This window comes from Lissotriton vulgaris, chromosome 8 (genome assembly GCF_964263255.1).
Source record: "Lissotriton vulgaris chromosome 8, aLisVul1.2, whole genome shotgun sequence".
NCBI classification, from domain to species: domain Eukaryota; kingdom Metazoa; phylum Chordata; class Amphibia; order Caudata; family Salamandridae; genus Lissotriton; species Lissotriton vulgaris.
In genome coordinates this window covers 450,280,856-450,302,356 of record NC_141696.1, presented here as the reverse complement: position 1 = coordinate 450,302,356, position 21,501 = coordinate 450,280,856, and the positions used below count along the sequence as shown (strand labels likewise).

General features: G+C 44.3%; 1 protein-coding gene across 1 annotated transcript in view; it reads right to left on the bottom strand.

Annotated features, from left to right (window-relative positions):
- The window catches only part of LOC147697160 (ATP-binding cassette sub-family C member 5-like), a 2,119,944-nt gene that overhangs the window by 515,349 nt on the left and 1,583,094 nt on the right, over window positions 1-21,501 (bottom strand). Inside the window, exon 20 of the mRNA XM_086934231.1 lies at window positions 13,406-13,552. Within this exon, the coding sequence (XP_086790357.1) occupies window positions 13,406-13,552 (147 nt within the window). The remainder of the gene's footprint in view (window positions 1-13,405; window positions 13,553-21,501) is intronic.

Below are 21,501 nucleotides of genomic sequence, written 5' to 3'. Positions count from 1 at the left end.
CGGAATCAAGCGTCCTAGGACCGGTTTCTGGCTATCAGCAGTCTTCAGCCAGGATAGCTTGACTCCAGTGGTGTGGAGAGCATGAGACTCACGTCTGAGCATACCCATCTCACTTGGGGTGACAAATGCAAAAACAGCAGTTGATGCACAGAATGCAGAACAATGTCATACATTCACCCCATTACAGAGATCTGGGCCTAAATCCATCGTTTTTCTTTGCACTCCACACCACCCCAGTTCAGACATGGCCATATGCAAATCAGCCTTGACCCTGTGCCTCATGGGAACAGTCCAGCCCGAACTGCCAAGCCATGTCTTTCCTGGACCGGAATCAAGCATCCTAGGACCGGTTTCTGGCTATCAGCCGTCTTCAGCCAGGATAGCTGGACTCCAGTGTGTGGAGAGCATGGGACTCACGTCTGAGCATACCCATCCCACTCGGGGTGACAAATGCAAAAACAACATTTGATGGACCGAATGCAGAACAATGTCATACATTCACCCCAGTACAGAGATCTGGGCCTAAATCCATCGTTTTTTTGCACTCCACACCACCCCAGTTTAGACATGGCCATATGCATATCAGCCTTGACCCTGTGCCTCATGGGAACAGTCCAGCCCGAACTGCCAAGCCATGTCTTTCCTGGACCAGAATCAAGCATCCTAGGACCGGTTTCTGACTATCAGCCGTCTTCAGCCAGGATAGCTTGACTCCAGTGGTGTGGGGAGCATGGGACTCACGTCTGAGCTTACCCATCCCACTCGGGGTGACGAAAGCAAAAACAACAGTTGATGAACAGAATGCAGAACAATGTCATACATTCACCCCAGTACAGAGATCTGGGCCTAAATCCATAGTTTATTTGCACTCCACACCACCCCAGTTAAGACATGGCCATATGCAAATCAGCCCTGACCCTGTGCCTCATGGGAACAGTCCAGCCGGAACTGCCAAGCCATGTCTTTCCTGGACCGGAATCAAGCGTCCTAGGACCGGTTTCTGGCTATCAGCCGTCTTCAGCCAGGATAGCTTGACTCCAGTGGTGTGGAGAGCATGGGACTCACGTCTGAGCATACCCATCCCACTCGAGGTGACAAATGCAAAAACAACATTTGATGGACCGAATGCAGAACAATGTCATACATTCACCCCAGTACAGAGATCTGGGCCTAAATCCATCGTTTTTTTGCACTCCACACCACCCCAGTTTAGACATGGCCATATGCATATCAGCCTTGACCCTGTACCTCATGGGAACAGTCCAGCCCGAACTGCCAAGCCATGTCTTTCCTGGACCAGAATCAAGCATCCTAGGACCGGTTTCTGACTATCAGCCGTCTTCAGCCAGGATAGCTTGACTCCAGTGGTGTGGGGAGCATGGGACTCACGTCTGAGCTTACCCATCCCACTCGGGGTGACGAAAGCAAAAACAACAGTTGATGAACAGAATGCAGAACAATGTCATACATTCACCCCAGTACAGAGATTTGGGCCTAAACCCATAGTTTATTTGCACTCCACACCACCCCAGTTAAGACATGGCCATATGCAAATCAGCCTTGACCCTGTGCCTCATGGGAACAGTCCAGCCGGAACTGCCAAGCCATGTCTTTCCTGGACCGGAATCAAGGATCCTAGGACCGGTTTCTGGCTATCAGCCGTCTTCATCCAGGATAGCTTGACTCCAGAGGTGTGGAGAGCAAGGGACTCATGTCTGAGCATACCCATCCCACTCGGGGTAACAAAAGTAAAAACAATAGTTGATGGGCAGAAGGCAGAACAATGTCATACATTTGCCCCTGTACAGAGATCTGGGCCTAAATCCATCATTTTTTTTACACTCCACACCACCCCAGTTCAGACATGGCCATATGCAAATCAGCCTTGACCCTGTGCCTCATGGAAACAATCCAGCCCAAACTGCCAAGCCATGTCTTTCCTGGACCGGAATCAAGCATCCTAGGACCGGTTTCTGGCTACCAGCCGTCTTCAGCCAGGATAGCTTGACTCCAGTGGTGTGGAGAGCATGGGACTCACGTCTATGGATACCCATCCCACTCGGGGTGACAAATGCAAAAACAACAGTTGATGGACAGAATGCAGAACAATGTCATACATTCACCCCAGTACAGAGATCTGGTCCCAAATCCATTGTTTGTTTGCACTCCACACCACCCCAGTTCAGACATGGCCATATGGAAATCAGCCTTGACCCTGTGCCTCATGGGAACAGTCCAGCCCAAACTGCCAAGCCATGTCTTTACTGGACCTTCTGCATAAAACATGAGGATAGGTTCACTTTTTGTGATGCACCAGCGGCGTAAAAAGTGATCCTTGTTGCACCATATTTACAAAGTGACTCATCTACCTAGATGCATCACTTTGTAAACCCCTGAGTCACATTATACCTGCGCCAGCTATAATGTATACAGGGGGGCGTTGCAACGCAAGTAAGCTTCATAGAAGTGATGCAGTGAAATCTATGCGCTTTCACTGCGTCACTTCTAGGACGCAAATGTGTCAATATCTTACGCCTGCCTCACGGCAGGCGTAAGACTGACACAGGCACATTTCGCATGGGACTTGTCCATGTGTAATGAGCCATTGCTGGAGTTGTGTCACTTTTGTGACACACTCCAGCAATGCGTCATTTTTGCGCCTACAGATACGTCAGAAATACTGACATATCTGTAACTCCTTGCGACATGATGCATCACACTGTAAATATGAAGCATCATTGGTGTCGCAAGGAGGGCGCAATGAAAAGTGACGTATCGCTGTTTTCTCGCAGCGATGCATCACTTTTCATAAATGAGGTCCTTAATATATATATATTTTTTTCATTGCAAGGTCATATAGATATCTCCAACAACAGTACATATCTGTGCCTACAACCCTGAGGCCGGCATACAAGGTGTCATATGGATGGTCCACTTACATACATTCACGCCTTCCCAGGTCGTTGCTGCTTTAGCGGTCAATTAGGTTGTTTGATCAATAGAAACGGATTCAATATATACATAAATTTAACTTGCATTTTGTGTTTTATGTAGAACTAAGAAATTCAATACATGACTCGGTATGAATACACTTTATATATACTTTGCTGACCGGTATCAACGCTACCCTGTTTGAGATCATATCAGCAGGCCGCACAGAATTACATCCTGCTTTTTAACCATACCACCACTAGGCCCCATTGTATTAAACTAAGCCCGTACCCCTCGTGTATGCCTCCCTCCGTAACCCTTAGCCGCTACTCAATGTCCTCCTCATCCTCAGAGCTATCAAGATCATCCTCCGGCAATGGTTCGCAAATGTCCCCTCTATATGTGTTCCAGGGTTGCCAAACTCCATTCCATTTACGCAGATTAGCTCTCAGTTTGTATACCGCCCTCTCTGTTAACATGAGCATATCCATGTTTCTGCTCCATTGTGCAAAGGTGGGGAGCTCTGCCGCCCCCCATTTTTGTGCAATGTCTCCTTTGGCCGTCATGAGGCCTATCGTAGTCCAAGCCCTCCCATAAAACGTTAGATCCGTAGGTCCCAACACGTTCAGCAGGCATACCCGTGGGTCCACTGTCAGTGAGTTGTTAAGTGTTTGAGCGATAGTGCGGAGTACCCTCTGCCAGTAACTCACGATGCTCGTGCAGCTCCAAAGTGTGTTCATGAAAGTGCCTTCCTCTCCACAGCCCCTAAGACAATAAGGATGATCTGCCCTCTGCAATTTGTGTAGAGTAGGTCTTGTGTAGTATATCCTATGTAGGATTTTTAATTGTACCAGGCGGAACTTAGCTGATATGCCAGCCTCACGCCGGGATGCAAAGGCAGCGTTCCATTCGGAGTCATCAAAATCTCCGACGTCTTCCACCCATTTGTCCTTCAATTTCCCCAGTGGGTCAGGTAGGTTATTAAGCAACTTAAGATATGTTAAGGAAGTTGCACCTTCCTGCATAAAGTCTGTAAGCAGATGGTCTTCCAGCGGGGAGGACTCTGGGGGTATCGTATTCGGTGGGATCGCCGCCTGGAGGGCATGCCTAATTTGTATGTATCTATACAGCTCAGTGTCCCCCAAATCATACTATTCCTGAAGTGACGCAAACGGGACCACTCCCTCTCTATTCCACATGTCTCCCACTGTTGATATCCCAATGTTGTCCCACTGGGTGAAACCCTTAATACGCTGCAAGTGTCCCAGTGCCTTAGTGTCCCACAGTGGTGTGAGTTTCGTGATGGTCCCTTCCCAGTGTAGTTTCGTTTGCGCCCTGTACCAAAGCTGCACGGTATGTTTGGTGGGTCCTATGAGTTTCGCCGCCGTACCCTTGTGATACAGAGGCGCCAGTAAACTGTTGGTGCCCAGTTGTGCCCTGTCCGACTTGAATGCTGGGTCGTCCTGCGGGGCGTGGACCCACTGGTTGAGGTTCTTAAGTTGGGCCGCCCAGTAGTACAGTTGAATATTAGGCAGTGCAATCCCGCCATCATACCAGCTCCTGTTAAGTTTTGTGTGGGATAACCGGGCTGGTCGATTCCCCCATAATAAACTCGATATCAGTGCAGTCACCTTCTGGAAGTAGCTGGTGGGTACCAATGTTGGAGTGTTTTCAAGTATGTACAAAAAGCGCGGTAGCGCCATCATTTTAAATAATGCTGCTCTGCCCAGCAATGTTAACGGAAGTTCCTTCCAGTGCTGCACGTCATTACGTAGCTGAATTAGAGGGGGTTGCAGATTGAGTACAGTACATTCTGTGGCATCTCGGGTGACATATATTCCTAGGTATTTAAAGGAAGTACGAGCCACCTCCAGAGGGCAAGACTCCGGAAGGGGCGGGATCGGCCCTTTGAGCTCATAAATTATCGATTTAGACCAATTAATGGTGTAGCCGGACACTCGTCCATGTGAGTTGCATAGTGCTAGGAGGTTCGGAAGGCTATTCCCCAAGTCCGTGAGGTAAATCAACATATCGTCTGCGTATAGAGGCCCTTAATATTTACTTTAAATTGCATTTTAAAATATAGTTTTTAAAGGTAGTTTAATATATTATGTTTTTCATTTTAATAAATATCTATACTTAATAAATATACTTAGATAAGAAAATGTACTTTATTACATTTTTTATTTGAACTAAACTTATATATGTTTTTAATGGTTAAATGACATAATAATGTTAATTAAAATTTTGCTGCAGGGAAATCTGAAGAAATCTGGCATTTTTGTATATAATATTGAAATTGAGACTTTGTCTACTTTAATTTAAAACGTTTAATGATGATATTTATGTTGTTGATATTTCTGTGTATTTTTAATGGAGATACCACCCCTCAATCATAATAACAAAAGGATAATCTGGTGTTTACCTGTGCAGTTTCAGGACAGCACCAAAATTAATAAACCACTGTTAACCCATACGATTTTAAATATCTGTTGGGGGTGGGGGTTGTCTCCGAATCCCCAATCAACCACCATCAATCTTATCAAGTTTGCATTTTAACAGGCCTGAGGCTGTAGACATTGGATGATGCAGTAGTGTAGAAGGAGTGAACCCTGACGCTAAGGCGTCTGTGACCCGCACCTACTGAAGGTTTTACTGGCCCTCCTGTCCTATGCAGGCCTGGGGCACTGCCATAAGGAAAAAGACCAGGAGAGGCTGGAACTGATCCAAGTGGTTACAATGGACTACTGGAGTCTTGTGGTGGCACCTGGGGGTCCGAGTCTGGTGTGAGCTAGTGGAGGCAGCCACAGCTGTGCCAGATACTGAGCCGGAAGTCAGTGAGCCAGGTCCTTGTTATCTGGGTTCCGCACCACATTGACAACACACCTAGAGGTGGAGTGCAACTGACCATGTTCCTGATAGAAGGGGTAGGCCAGTGCTGCTTTAGCAAACGGCAGCCCAGACAGTAGTGGATGAGCAGCGGGCTGAAGCTGAGAAACAGGAGATCGATGGCAGCGGGTGACCGCTGAGGCAATGTGGCACCCTGAAGGCAAGGCCGGTAGCGACCGGAGTCCTGACAGTGGCAGAAGTGTTCAATAACAAAGGTGCAATGTAGAATCACATTAAACAGCGCTTTTTATTTGACTTGAGACACTGTCAGTGCTGCTTAATGGATAGAGACATGAAACTAGAGGCGGTGAGAAGACTGATCAGTCTAAGGGGTAGAGGATGAGTGGTTGGTCTCTCCCCTCAATACCTTGCCCCTCTATCTTAGAGAGGTTCCTGCACCACCACCCATCTCACACTAACACATAGAGGAGCCAGTGACCACGCCCCTGCGGTGGCCTCCCTAAGAGCGACAACTGGTGAGCATCTCAAGGGTAGGATGAGTCCACCCTTCCCACCTTATCGGGCCATGTACTTAGATCCTAGAATTGGAAAGGACTGCTTGACCAGTAACCAGAAATCACAAGGGAGATAGGCAACCATCAAATACAGGCATTCTGCACTGTGTATGAAAGCATTTTAATACAATATAATAATTCTACATTAATATATTTGAACTCTTGCTGGTAGCACTAGGAGTGAGAAGATTAATAAGGTATGCCTCTGTTCCCTTTACAACCAGGTGTATAAATCGGGCACTACAACGCAATGGTATATCACATGTTAGTACACAGGTTCATCAGTGTCAGTATTGGTGAGACTGCAAAAGTATGCTAGAAAGTAGCCTAAATTAATAATAAACGTAAAGAGAAACAGTACATTCATATGCTTTTGTGCCATCTATAAGAAAACAAGTTACTTACCTGTAACTTCAGTTATCCGGAATTGGTATCTTTCATTCATTCACATGCCTGAATCATTCCCCGTCGCCGAGGCGAAAGTCCCACGGTATATAAAAAAGCAGTGCCAAAAGTAAATTACAGTAGTAGGCCCTATGAGAAGGCCTGAGGCCTAGATTGTAGTAGCCTACTACCTCATTATGCTAAAAAGACCAAAGTCTTTGCTCCAACTAATCAGCTTACAGCACCCTCTAGAACCCTCTCTGCAGTGCCAGTTCTCCTCAGATTTTTGTTAGCACAAGTGGGAATGAGTATCCTAAACTTAGAGAACTGACTCTCCGGGGAGGAGGGTGGGTGCATGTGAATCTATGAAAGATACCAATACTGGATAATTGAAGTTACAGGTAAGTAGCTTGTTTTCTTATCCAGTATTGGGGTATCTTTCATAGATTCTCATGCCTGTAACAGAATAGCAAGCAGTAAGCCAGGCAAAAGTCGGTTACGGATGGTGGGAGACTCATTGTGGTGCGCCCCCATAAACTTATGTTTAACAACCAACAATTGCAAAGTAAGTGTTCTACTGATAAAAACATGTCTAAATTCAAAAGAGTAGTCATCTAGTATTCCACAGGAAAGGAATATTAGCATAACATAAACAAGCAATCTGCTAAACATGCCCTTCTTCTATATCAACAAAACACTGAATAGTATACACACATTATAAAATGAACCAAACATTGTTAACTGAATATGTTCTTATGGAAACAGGTGACGTAAAACTGCTTGACCAACTGCTGCATCCTCTTGATTTGCTGATTGCAGGCAGTAATGTCTTGTAAACGTGTGGACATTCTTCCATGTCGCAGCACGGCAAATGTTCTCTAGCGGCACTCCTGAAAACAATGCTGTAGAGGCTGCTACAGCCCTTGTAGAGTGAGACCTTACAGTCTTTTGTAGTGGTCGGTTAGCCTTAACGTGGCAGAAATGGATCGCAGAGGCTATCCATCTGGAAATTGTGGCTTTAGTGAGTGTCGTTTGGCCATAAGCCATGAATAGCTGATCTGACTTTCTGAAGTTCTTTGTTCTTTGAAGATAAAACTTTAAACATCTTTTAACGTCCAAAGAATGTAGTGTTCTTTCTGCCGGGGTTGTACGATTTGGGAAGAAAACCCGCAATTTCACTGGTTCATTCAGATGGAACTGAGAAGGCACTTTTGGTATGAAAGTTGGATTCGTTCAAAGAGTGACATACTCTTCAGAAAAATGTAAGAAAGGTTCTTTGATAGTGAAAGCCTGAATTTCTCCTATTCTCCTGGCAGAAGTTAGGGCTAAAAGCAGGGCGGCCTTCCATGTCAAGAATTTGAGGTCGGCTTTGTGGATCGGTTCGAACGGGTGCATCATCAGCTGTGAGAGGATGTGTTGAGTTCCCATTATGGTGGTGAAGGTTTAACTGGAGGATAAGTCCGGAAAAGACCCCTCATGAATTATTTTATCAGTGACAAAGAGCATAGTGATTGAGTGTCAGCCACCTTCCTGAACCTGGATAAAGCCGCTAAATGGACCTTTATGGACGAGAATGAAAGACCAGAGCGAGCCAAATGTAAAAGATAAGGCAGATTTTTTTCAGTTTGAGCTTCGATAGGGTGTAAAGCGTTTGAAGTACACAAGGAGCAGGAAATGCTTCCATTTGAGGCGATAATTCTTCAACGTGCTCTGGGCTCGTGCTTTCTTCAAGATGTCCCGGCAGTCTTGAGGAATTTGTAGGTGTTGAAATTCTAAGAAGTTAGGAGCCATGCGTGTAATTTCAGAGATTGAGGGTCTGGGTCTAGTATCTGACCCCCGTTGCGTGACAGTAGTGTTGGAGCCGGTAGAAGTTTGTTGGGAGGCTCCTGTGACTTAACATGAGCTCCTAAAACCAATATTGACAAGGCCATCTGGGAGCAATTAGAAGGAGACGGCAGCTCTCCAATTTCGTCTTGCGCAACACTCGCGGAATCAGCGGGATCGGAGGAAAGGCGTAAGCATAGATCCCTAACCATCGCATGGACATGGCATTCCCTCTTGATCCCTGTTGACGGTATCTGCTGGCGTAATACTGGCATTTCTTGTTCTGGTGGGTCGCAAATAAATCTAACGTTGGTTTGTCCCAAGTCTGAAACACCTTGATCAATTGCGTGTTGTCCAGCTCCCACTCGTGGCAATCCGACAAGGATCTGCTCAGTTTGTCTGCCAGGGTATTGTGCAGACCTTTGACATGTTCCGCCTAGAGAGTTATGTCGTGAAGCATTAGCCATTCCCATAACTCTTGAGCCTCTTTTGATAGTGTAGCTGACCTTGTCCCTCCCTGCTTGTTTACATAAAACATGCTGGTGGTATTGTCCGTTCGGACCAGGACTGAAGACCCGCGATTCCGGGGAGGAGCGCTTGTAGAGATAGGAAGATGGCTCTCAACTCTAGACTGTTGATGTGACATTTCTTGTGTTTCTGAGACCATTTGCCTTGCACCTGCAAGTCTTGGTGATGGCCTCCCCAGCCCTCCATGGACTCATCCGTCGTCAGGACGAAGTCTGGAGGAGTTTGCAAGAATGTGAGTCCTTGTCTTAGATTGTGAAGTTGTGTCCACCATTGAAGAGCATCCACTATGCGTGGGGTGACTTTTATAATGTCCTCGAAAGAGCCTGTTGCTTGCTTCCATTGACGATATAGCTCCTCTTGTAGAGGCCGCATTTTGAGACGTGCCAGCGGAATTAGATTTATGGCTGAAGAACACATTCCCAGAAGTGAAGCAAAGAGGCGAACAGAAAGTGACTTTCTTTTGGATAGCTTTATGGCCAATGCCTGTAGACGGAGCTGCCTTTTCTGTGACAAGGATGCCTTGCATTGTATCGTTTACAGACAAGTTCCTAGGAAAGGTAGGATTATTTTCAGAACCGATTGAAACTTCTTTTCGTTGACAGTGAGACCTAGGGATGCAAAGAGATTGCGGCACACTGTTATGTCGCTCTGCACCCTTCATTTTGATGGACCTTTGACTAGCCAGTCGTCCAAGTATGGGAAAACCTGGATCCCTGATGAGCGTAGTGCTGCCGCTACTGGGGCCAGGCACTTTGTAAAAATCCTTGGTGCCGACTTGAGGCCAAATGGGAGTACTTTGAACTGATAATGGGCGCCAGCCACAGTAAAACTGAGATACTTTCGATGTTTTGGATGGATTGGGATGTGGAAGTATGCGTCTTCCATGTCCAAGGAAGCCATGAAATCTCCCTCGTTAAGGTAATTTAAAATTTCCGAAAGAGTGACCATGCGGAAACCCTGCTTCTTGAGATATTTGTTGAGTTTACGCAGGTCCAGGATCAGTCGCCATTCCCCTGATTTCTTTTTTATGAGGAAAAAACGGGAATAGAAGCCTGTCCGCCTCTGATGTACTGGAACTTTTTATATAGTGTTCTTGAGGAGCATTGAATGAACTTCCTTGAACAATAAGTGAAAACAAGGGGGAGGGGGACCCCTGGGCGGAATTATTGGTGGTTTGTTGACAAACTCCAGGGTGTGACCATGTTGTACTAAGTCCAGTACCCACTAATCGGATGTTATCCGCTGCCACTGCTCTTGAAAGGCAGATATCTTTGCGCCCACAGGGAGGGAAGGAAATAAGGTTGGCGCCCGGCTGATCTCACTGTTTTCTGGGAGTGTCTCGCCCTTGATTGTTTGTGCGCTTTCGTCCACCTTGGTGAAAGAAACTAGCTATTCCAGACTGGCCATAAGAAGACTGATAACCTTGCCGGTACTGAGGCTAATATTGTCTGCCTTGTTGGCAGTAGTTTCCTCTAGAGGAGTATCCACGTCTTCTAGCACCTCTAAAAGATCCTCTCTTATACTGCAAAGAACCTAGGGATCTTGCAGTATCAGTATCCGTCTTGATTGCCTGGAAAGCCTCGTCGATGTGTTTCCCAAATAAAGACTCTCCATCATAAGCAATGTCCATGATCTTAAGTTGGACTTCGGGCCTAAAGGTGGTAGCCTTTAACCAGCCCTGTCGTCTGAGAACTGCAGCTCCTGCCAGCTGTCTAAAGTTCGTATTTGCTATATCCAAAGCGCAGTCAATGGTTTCTGCCACTGCACGTTCCCCCTCCATTAAGATCTTGCGTGTCTCCTGCCTTTTATCCTCTGGGATTAGATTAATCAAACCAGCCATCTCGGACCACATTTGGCGATCATAGCGCCCTATAATCGCTAAAGAATTTGCAGCTCTGATGGAGGCAGCAGCCGTGGTGGCATTTTTTTTATCAATAAGGTCCAAACGATGCCGCTTCTTATCCGGTGGTGTAGTGATGGGGGTGGCTGGGTTTTTCGATCTTTGCAGCGCGGCCTGCGAGATGACCGAATACGGCCGCAGGTGTCCAATGAGGCATGCAGGACTAGTGAGAGGAGCATGATGTTTTTTATCAATCCTTGGTAACACTGCTGGCACTGAAGCAGGGTTTTTCATCACCTTGACACCTTCTTTCCAGATATAATCTATAATAGGAATGGCTCTTGACACCTTCCTAGCTTCTTCTTTAAAATCATAAAGAAAACATTCTGTTTGCTCCACTGTCACCGGCAACTGAAACCTAGTTGCAGCTCGCTGCATGAGATTATGGAGTCCACCTATGTCTTCAGGCGGTGAGTCTGAAGGTTGTGGGATTGGTGGAGACGGCATGGGAATAACGTAGTCCTCCCATGGATTCAACGGAGGATTATTAGGTAACTCTCCTTCCTCTACTTCTTCATCCAAAGAAGTGTCCGGGGTCTGTGTAGGCAAAGCAGGTTGTGGAGTTTCCGTGACTGAAGACCTGGGCGGTAGAACTTCAGGTTGAGGAACTGGGACAGCAGGTTGGGCTGGAGGCACGACCTGTTGAGGTGGAAAACGTTGTTTATAGTCTGCCAGCATAGCCTGTAAATCTAGGATGAGGCTAAGTGGTAAATGACTGGCCTCCAAAACCTGAGACCTCCTTCGGTATTCTGTATGATGAGGGACTACAATGTCCTCCTGATAATAATGCCCGGAATAAGTATCTTCTTCTTCATCATCCTCCTGGCATTTAATATTTAATTCTGAGGGATGGTGAGCTATTCCAAAAGCTCCCTCATTGTCATCATCCTCAAAACTCTCCTCTTTGTCATCAGCATAAGTCTCTAGGAGATGAGAGGGCATAAGGGGCGAAATGTAATATTCTTGCTGCCTATGGTATGATACTAATTGAAAGGTCTTTGAAGAAAGCGGGGTAGAAAAAGCCTGTTTCACTGCTAAAGGCTTAACTGAAGCAGTATCTATTGGTCTTGTTGACACCGGTGATAATAGTGTCACAGTCGTCGACGATAGGTTTATTGTCGACGGGGTCGACGACGAAGGATTCGTCGTCGACGAACTCAACGTCGATGGGACCGCCGTCGACGGACTCGACATCGACGGGACTGCCGTCGACGTACTCATCGTCGACGGGACCGCCGTCGACGGACTCGACATCGACGGGTCCGCCGTAGATGGACCTTGCTTTTTCGTCAACGAGACAGCCGTCGACGGTACCGTAGATGACTTCGCCGACGAGGGCTCCTTTGTCGACGAGTGCTTCTTCGTCGACGAGGCTGTCATCGATGGGACGTCGGCGAGAGTTCTTTTAGCCACAATGCAGATTCTAGTAGATAGGATAGGAGAGGTGATAGCTGTAGTAGAGATCATAGGCGTCGAACAAGACGGGAGAAGTTAAAATGGTAGTCACAGGTGAGGAGACAGAAGAGCTCTTACTCACGGTTAACTTTGAAGATTCGTTGAGAGCTGAGGCTCCAGAGATAGAAGATGGAGATCTCTGTGAAGAGCCTGAAGTGGACTTGGAGGTTTTAACATGTTTTCTCCCCTCACTTGGATAATCCTCTTGAGTTTTTGCTCTTTTACTGGAGGTAGAGGCTCTGTCTTCATCAGTAGAAGAGGATTTTTGCCATAAAAGGACTCTGGCCTCCCTATCCCTTAGAGTCTTAGAAGGGAAGGTACGGCAGATCTTACAATTTTTTGCCTCATGTTTGGGATAAAGGCAATAAATGCAGTCCTTATGCTGGTCATCAATATGGACCCTCTTCTTCTCGCATGTTCTGCAAGGTCTAAACAAGGCCTTCTTGTCAGACATCCTGAAGCTTAGAGAAAACTGAGTCAAGACTCAGGGAGACTCCCTTCCACATGACGTGCGGTGAAAATATGAGGAGAACTGGCTCTGCAGAGAGGGTTCTAGAGGGTGCTGTAAGCTGATTGGTTGGAGCAAAGACTTTGGTCTTTTTAGCATAATGAGGTAGATAGGCTACTACAATCTAGGCCTCAGGCCTTCTCATAGGGCCTACTACTGTAATTTACTTTTGGCACTGCTTTTTTATATACTGTGGGACTCCCTCCTCGATGCCGGGGAATGATTCAGGCATGTGAATCTATGAAAGATACCCCAATACCGGATAAATGACATATCAGTCATTCCCTTAACTCCCTCAACTTCAGATTATCACTTTAAATAAAAAGGCAAATGTACATATGTGATGTAATTACTGAACACCCATGAGAAAAAGTTTACAGCTAAAACCTTGAAAAGTGATATGTAAAAAAATAAACTATTTCATAATAAATTAAAATGATAAAGTTTCTTGATTGAAGACAGTCATTTTACCTTAACAAATAGGTAGCCTCGCAATGCTTTTAAAAGGAAAACCGCCACCAACGTCAACGCATAGGTCTCAAGGTAAAAGTGCATGTGAGGATTGTCTCTCATGTTTCCACTGGGGATACTTTCATTGTGAACACCTAAAGAATTGTTCTGTGGAGAAGAAAAAAGACATACGTAATTTTAAACTGGGGATATACATGTTTCTGAAGCTATAAGGAACAGCAAAACCAACGCCAATAGTCTCATTCAAGGCCCTGTGCAATCTAGGAAAGTAATAGCACATAAAGTAAAAACATATACTCCCACGGTTAGTATATATATATATATATATTGGGAGCTTTATTGCCACTTCATTCTGATCTCAGCACCTTGGTATGAGGAAAGAATGTGCAGTTTTGAACTAATACCATTACCTTGTGGGATGTCCTTGTCACACTGGTGCAAATAATTAAAGGAGTCTTTACTCTAGTTACTTTTTTAATGTGTGGGAGAATACTAGAGGTGGGAGAAGAATTAAAGTCCACTGATCGAGTTCGTGAATTTTGCCCACTCTGCACAGAGCGCAAAGTTCCCAAAAACTCAGCAAAGTGACAGGGAGCAGAGTTTTTCTCTCAAACAGCTCTCTAACGTAAAGTTGGCGAGAGCACTTGAGAAATAAGTGTGCGCTAGATCTCCTCCCTGTAAGATCTCTCAACGTGGGCATCACGGCAGGCCCCCACTGCTCGCATTAAGAAATCTGCTGCTTGTGTTGAGGGTGCTGCTGTTTGCATAGAATGTCTACTCGAGTGGCAGAAAACAGAAGTTTCCTCTGGTGTGACGCATAGTGCCGTCCATGCTGAATGTACAGCAGGGAACAAACTCCCAGTGCTAAAGAACAGTGCGAGCACCATGACTTAACAAACTCTGCTGCTGGCGGTACTCCGCGGAACGCAGCAGAATTTTTTCTGCCATTTCACAGAGTTCCGCAGAAGAAAACCCAGTGAACTCTGTCCCAGCCTAGAGAATACTGAAATGTGGAGTGATGACTGAGTACCCTCCTCCAACCCTCAGAATGTCAATCTAAGTCCTGCTTGGTTTTTAATAATTTTTCCATTTTTATTTTAGGGCCCCAATTTAATTTCTAGTTAGTGAAACAATTGAATTTCCATATTAACGTGACAACCTCCAGGTAGCATAAAAGAAACTGGACACCCACAAAGTGATTCAAAATGACAACCCCTGGGGAAGAAGTCTATTATCATTATGCTACTTGTATATTTGAGGTGCTCCTCTACCTATAAAGAGGTTTTAAAGCTATTGTGACCCCTTTCTTAAGAGCATGGCTGCAAAAAATATATGTTATTAGTTACATTTGAACACTTTGTGTTCTTTACTTTCCTCGCTAAATTTACCTTTAATAAAAGCTGCACAACAGCATGTATGTCAAAGGCTAATGAAGGTGTGGTGCCAGAACTGAAAGTGATTGTAATTGGTTGCGCTGCCAGCCTCATGCTTAAGGAACAAACATTTCTTCATTACATTTTTAATGAGATCGGCTGTCATCATTGGCTTTTATTTTGGTTACAGTTAGAGGATTCATATTAAACATGCGGTATACTGCTTAGTTATGGTCCACGAGTTTGTTGTGTGCATAATAATTTACAACAATTTAATACATGGGGCACTTCATTTCCACTAAGAACAATTCAGCTTTTAAGAATGCCAACAAGGATAAAGTAGAGGACTATTTAAGGAAGGTAAAACAATATAACATTTTCACATACTGTACAGAGAGAATTTGTTTAATTTTCCGTCTAGACAGTGATGGACAGAAATGCGTGAGTTAATCTGAAGTACAGATAATTACTTTGGGTGCATTCCATACTATCACTTTTTTAGCTCATATATGCCATTGCAGAAGGTGACCAACTGTATGCCAATTAATTTCGCAATTAGAATAAATCCTGCATTAACTGCTAGACCACATTCCTTCTGAGAAGAAGCACAAACAACCCCAGACTAGTGTTGGCCTTGTTGGACAACACAGGATATGTGCCGTTGCTGCAAGCAGTGCTGCAGTCACACACCTAGTTAGGTTTTCCTGCACTCGTTTTTTTACGGGTAGCAGAGAAAAAAATAAGTTACTTAGCGGTAACAGTAGTTCTCCAGAATTGGTGTCTTTCATGAATTCAAATGCTTGAATCATGCCTGGTCGATGAAGTGGAGTCCCTCAGCACAACTAGAAAAGCAGCGTATTGTTAAACATAGCTTTGAATGACCATAAGGCCTACCCTTTTCTTCTCCAGTATTGGCTCTTTCATAGATTCACATGCTTGATTTAGATTAAATAGTAGGTAATATATATATATATATATATATATATATATATATATATATATATATATATATATATATATATATATATATATATATATATATATATATATATATATATATATATATATATATATATATATTTTTTTCAAATTTTTTTTTCAAAGGATCCAAATTATCCAGTAGCCCGTCATTTCGAGCAATAACATGATAGCAATAGCAATCTACTGACTTACTTCATCTTGGACCAACTAGTCAGAACAGAAAGAGGGGGCAACTGGGTAAAGAAACTAAGAACACTAGAATCAAGATTCATTATCCAGTTACAGACCAAGACCCCGGGAGGGATGAATAATGAAGAAGAGATGTGGACTCACATCTAAACAATCCCTTCTTGTCTTCAAATCTTCTTTCTTAAAAACCTGGAAAATCAGTCATGTAAATAGTCCCTTTGATGTACACAGAGTAGTGTGATCCGTCACCATGAATGTCATTTCAATTATTCATTATTATATATTTTTTTCTTATTGATGAATCACAGTGATAATTTGCAATATGATTTCTTGAATGTTTAGTAAGTATATCGTTATGCCCATTCAGGGCTAGATTGTAAATACTTCATTACACTGTGTCTTGATCCTGGTGAACTATAATACTGTGAACCCTTAGTGATTTTCACCGAGAATTGACTGTGAAAATCACATGTGTAGGTACTTTCGGCATTGGTCTCATCTGTAAGGATGCATAACGTGGTTAGGACACTAGAGACCCTCAGAAAAATGCAATTTCAGATATGATTATGTAGAGGATTAACAATAGTTCTCCTATTGCACCTTTGAATGTATATATTGAAACGAGCCGATTAGCCGTTATAAGATGGCCCCGTAGAAGTAATGAATGAATTACCTCAAGTACCGTTTTTTATGTTGATGTCCATTTTGTTGAGAACACGTGACCGATGACAATCACGGTTTTTGTTTTAAATGCATTTCAAAAACAGTGTCAGTTTACACTGACGAAGGCGGCAACGCCGAAACGCGTTTGTAGACTGATTGCTGATAAGGTTCTGTGAAATAAAAGACTTGGCGAACCTACGCCGTATTGGCTTGGAGTGCTCTCATTTTGTAAACCCATGATCTGGGGGTTTCAGCGTTGTGCTATATTATATAGCTCTAGTGCACCAGCGGTGGAAGTTGTCAGCGTTCGTGAACATTTTAAAAAACTGGAGAAATTGATGAAGAGGGAACTCTCCAAGTGGTGGGAGCACCGTTCACTGAGCCGCTATCTAGAAGTGAATAGGATACCACGTGGCCTGCGGGTCATGCTGGCCCCAAGTTATGAGGATCCAGATCCGGAAATGCTCCGTGAATGGGCAGACTGTAATTTAGAATCCTCACGGAAACTAGTTCAAATACTGGTCCGCTATGCAGAGAGTGACCGGTTGAAAACACAAGCAAAGATTGAAGAGCTTAACCTGGTCATTGAAGCAGCCAGCACAGACTGCCCTAATGAATGCGACAAACTCAGAGGGGACATGATGGCAAGGATTCAGAAAGAGGAAGAATCCATCAGCAAAAGGAAAGCCTGGAAATTCCAACGCGATAAGGCGGACTATGCTGAAGGTCGCATTTTCACCTTTGCGAAAAAGTATGATGCCATCAAAGCCTCACGGGGCCAGAAACTTGCTATTTCCGCAGATCATTCTAACAGGGCTCAGGGAACAACAGTACAAGATGACTCATCTGAGTCCAACTTGAGTTCAAGCGTGAACAGCGACTCAGACTCCAATTCTGCCCAACCAGGAAGGCAATTGGGGTTTACAAAGCTCACGCCAGCAGAGGAGCTGGACTGTGTGAGGAAAGATTGGCGAGGAACCCTACGCCCGAGAACGCAGTCACGCTCAGGAACAACAAAAAACGCAACGCAAAACGCTACAAACGTCGCAAGGCCAGATCCAGAGCAAGAGCAAAATCAGCAGAAGAGGAAAAAGAAAAGTGCAAAAAGATGGAACAGGAAGTGAACTTACTATCTGGAGCGAAGGACGTTGCCCCCTCTGTTGTAAACTTGACTGACATGGTCCTGTCTGATTCTGAGATTAACATCCTGTCTAAAGGTCTTACGTTCTGTCCGCCATGCGATCTAAATTATGCGGACACAAGAATTGATCTCTATAGATTTGTCCGCAAAATCAAGCTACAAAAGCATTTTGCTGGAAGTAAGACCCGCAACAACGTCACAAGGGCTGAAGCTGCAGAAGATGGATTGCAGGCCCGTGATTTGCCAGGCCTGGTAGCCCTTGAATCTCTCAGATCAGAGCAGTCATCTTCACAAGCTACATCTGGAGGTGAGCCGAGTGGGGTGGGGGGATTAACGTCCTTTAAACCGCGCTCAACGTTCACACCTGTTATGATTTATGACAATCTTGACATTTTTCACGATGCAGTGGTTAAAGACATTAAGTCACTACACTCCAAAGTGCTCAACTCCAAACGAAAAAGATATTCACAAAATGACCAGTACATGCGCCTTATCCAAAAAATTCAGGCCAACGAAAATGTCATTGTCAGACAGGCTGACAAGGGAGGGAATACAGTTTTGTGGCCACGAAAATTATATCTTGAAGAAGCTCTCTCCCAACTGAATGATCTGAACTGTTATAGACACAGTGACATTTCGTTGGTCAAAAAAGCTCAGGAGGACTTCCATTCCTTGCTCATGGGGTGGAGATCCTTTGGCCTTCTGAGTATGGATGAGCTGAAATACCTTAAGAATAACCATCCAGTCATGCCAGTCCTTTACCTAATCCCTAAAATCCACAAAAATCCAAACAAGCCCCCGGGAAGACCAATAATTGCAGCATGTGGGGGCTTGTTAGAGAAGACTACTATTTATGTGGACTCTTTCTTACAGGAATTTGTGCAGGAGTTACCATCGTATGTGCAAGATTCCAATGATTTCGTAAGAAAGATACAGGGAATTGAGTGGGGTATGGATCTGTGGCTCATCACACTAGACGTCACGTCTCTATATACGAGCATTAATCATCAAGACGGACTCAGAGCCATAGAATTCTACCTAGGACTGAGACCTATTATCATGGCTGACCACAACCGCATGTTACTGTCTATGATTTCATTTTGTCTACACCACAACTTTTTCTTGTTTAACAATAGATATTACCAACAGGTCAGGGGTGTGGCTATGGGGGCCTGTTTCTCTCCCAGTTATGCCTGTCTTCACATGGGCTACTGGGAGAGGCAGGTTCTCCATGGCACGCACGCTGACATTTCCAGACAATCTATTGTTAGGTGGTATCGTTATATTGACGACGTGTTCCTTGTCTGGAAGGGCACTCGTCAGGAGGCTGAACACTTTGTTGATATCATCAATAAGAATGACTATAATCTGCATTTTACCTCAAACATCAGTAGGGATCAGGTGCACTTTTTGGACATGACAGTCACACCAGGAGCAACTAGTCTAGAAACGAGGCTATACCGCAAGGAGACGGCAGGAAATACGATCCTCCATGCCAGCAGCCATCATCCTGCTCATCTTATACGCAGCATACCGTATGGAGAAATGCTGCGTATAAGACGATTAAGCAGTACAGAAGCCCAGTGCCAACTGGCACAGCAAGCGAGTAGGTCCAGATTCCTGGCCAGGGGATATCAGGCAGCAATAGTGGACAAAGCCATAGCTAAAGCTAATTCTATCCCACGTAGCCAGGCCCTGGAGCCTAAGGTCCATAACAAGCCAACCACCTCCAATGATCAACCAGTCAGATTGATTTGGGCCTTTAACAGGCAACAGGCCGCGCTGGGGAAAATAATTTCTAAACACTGGAATCTAGTAAAATGTGACCCAGTGATAGGGGACAAAATACCTAGCACCCCTTCCATCACATATAGGCGAGCGTACTCTATGCAGAATGCCCTAGTCAAGTCTAGCCCTGAAGTTTTAACCAGCAAAAATTGGCTAGGCAAAAGTAGGGGCTTTAGAAAGTGTTCATCCTGCAAGGCTTGCCAGCATGGATTGAATAAAACAGAGTACACTATCCCATTCACTCCTGAGGCACGCAAGATTAAACAACAGCTTACTTGTAAGAGTGAATATGTGGTGTATGTACTGGAGTGTCCGTGTGCCCTGCGCTATGTCGGCAGTACCAAACTGCAGGTGCACAAGAGGATACTCCAGCACATCAGGGCCATAAACACCAGTGACCCGGCATATCCGGTGGCCCGTCATTTCAAGGAACATCATAATAATGACAGTTCCCTACTGCGCTACTATGCGATCGACTGTGTTGGTCCCAATAGGAGAGGAGGTGATAGGGATGGGGCCCTTAGAAAACTGGAAACCAGGTACATTCTGGATATGGACTGTCGTGCTCCGGGGGGACTGAATTCTACAGAAGATTTTTACACGTGTCTATGACAATTCCATACTGTCATATACTGTCTTCTGTATCTCCTGTTGAGCAGTAGTTGCTTCTGAATTGTGGTGTACTTGTCTGTCCTCCTATTGAGATTAGTGTCGTCAACACTGTACAGATCAGAGGGTTGGATGGTTCCATTAAGTGGGGTGCAGCCTAGGCTTAGGTTGCACTTAGATGTACTAAGAACTTTGCTCACTTTTTTAAGAACTTATCAGCCTGATCTATTGTTCATGAATAGGAGAAAACAATGTCACAAAGTCACAAAAAAGTTTTGAAAAATCTTCACACAAAAAAAGTGCACTTGGTTATCTTCTTGTTACTCACTATTCACTTTGGTACATCTAGTTCTGAGTTGTGGTCAGTCTAGGCAATTCATGAGCATAGTGGAAGGGAGTAGGGCAGAGGCTGCGATGGTTTCCCCTCTCTTTCTTGGGAGGGGTCAACTTCTCCTCTGCCCGTCATCTATCCAGCTCAGTGTCAGTGTAGACAATGTTGTGCATTTAATAATGGGATGCTGCGATCTGGGTATTAAAGCGAAAACATTCATGCTGTTTGATTAATCTTGTGTACTATAGATCTCATCCCAAACGAACGGTGTCATGCTTATCTGTATATTTATTCACAATGCACTGTAAGGTCATGGTTTTAACATATATATATATTTACATATTTATGATATATTTTTGTAATTGTTAACTTATTTAGATGTTATACATGACTTTTTGTACAGAGTATATAGTGTATATAGTATACATGTGTTAAGTAGGATCTTCATGTAGCACATTGCACTTTTCACATCGTTTGTGATTTGCACAATTGGATTCATCCAGTAATCTTTGTTTACACTGTGTATATATATGAATTTGCATTTGCACTTTACCGATACAGTTTCCACCGGTTCAACATGACGTCAGCCAGGGATTATCCCGAGATGTGTTTGTAATTTAAAGTCTGTTGTCAGTATCTATTAGCAGGTGCATCATGTGACCATAAACTTACCAATTGGAATGTATCCCCACTTAACATTAGCACTTTAAATATTGCCTTTTCCCAGCGTGCGTCATGTGATCAAGGCCTCTGTGCAGGCCGAAACGTCATGCTGTGTGCCGCTTCCTCGAAGGTACAATAAAGATGAATATTGCTCACTGCACCTGAGGTCTCCTTCCTTCTTCCTGCGCAGCGGTCTCCTGCATTTGGGCTCCGGGCGAGAGGTAGCTGAGGATTGTTCTATATATATATATATATATATATATATATATATATATATATATATATATATATATATATATATATATATATATATATATATATATATATATATATATATATATATATATATATATATATA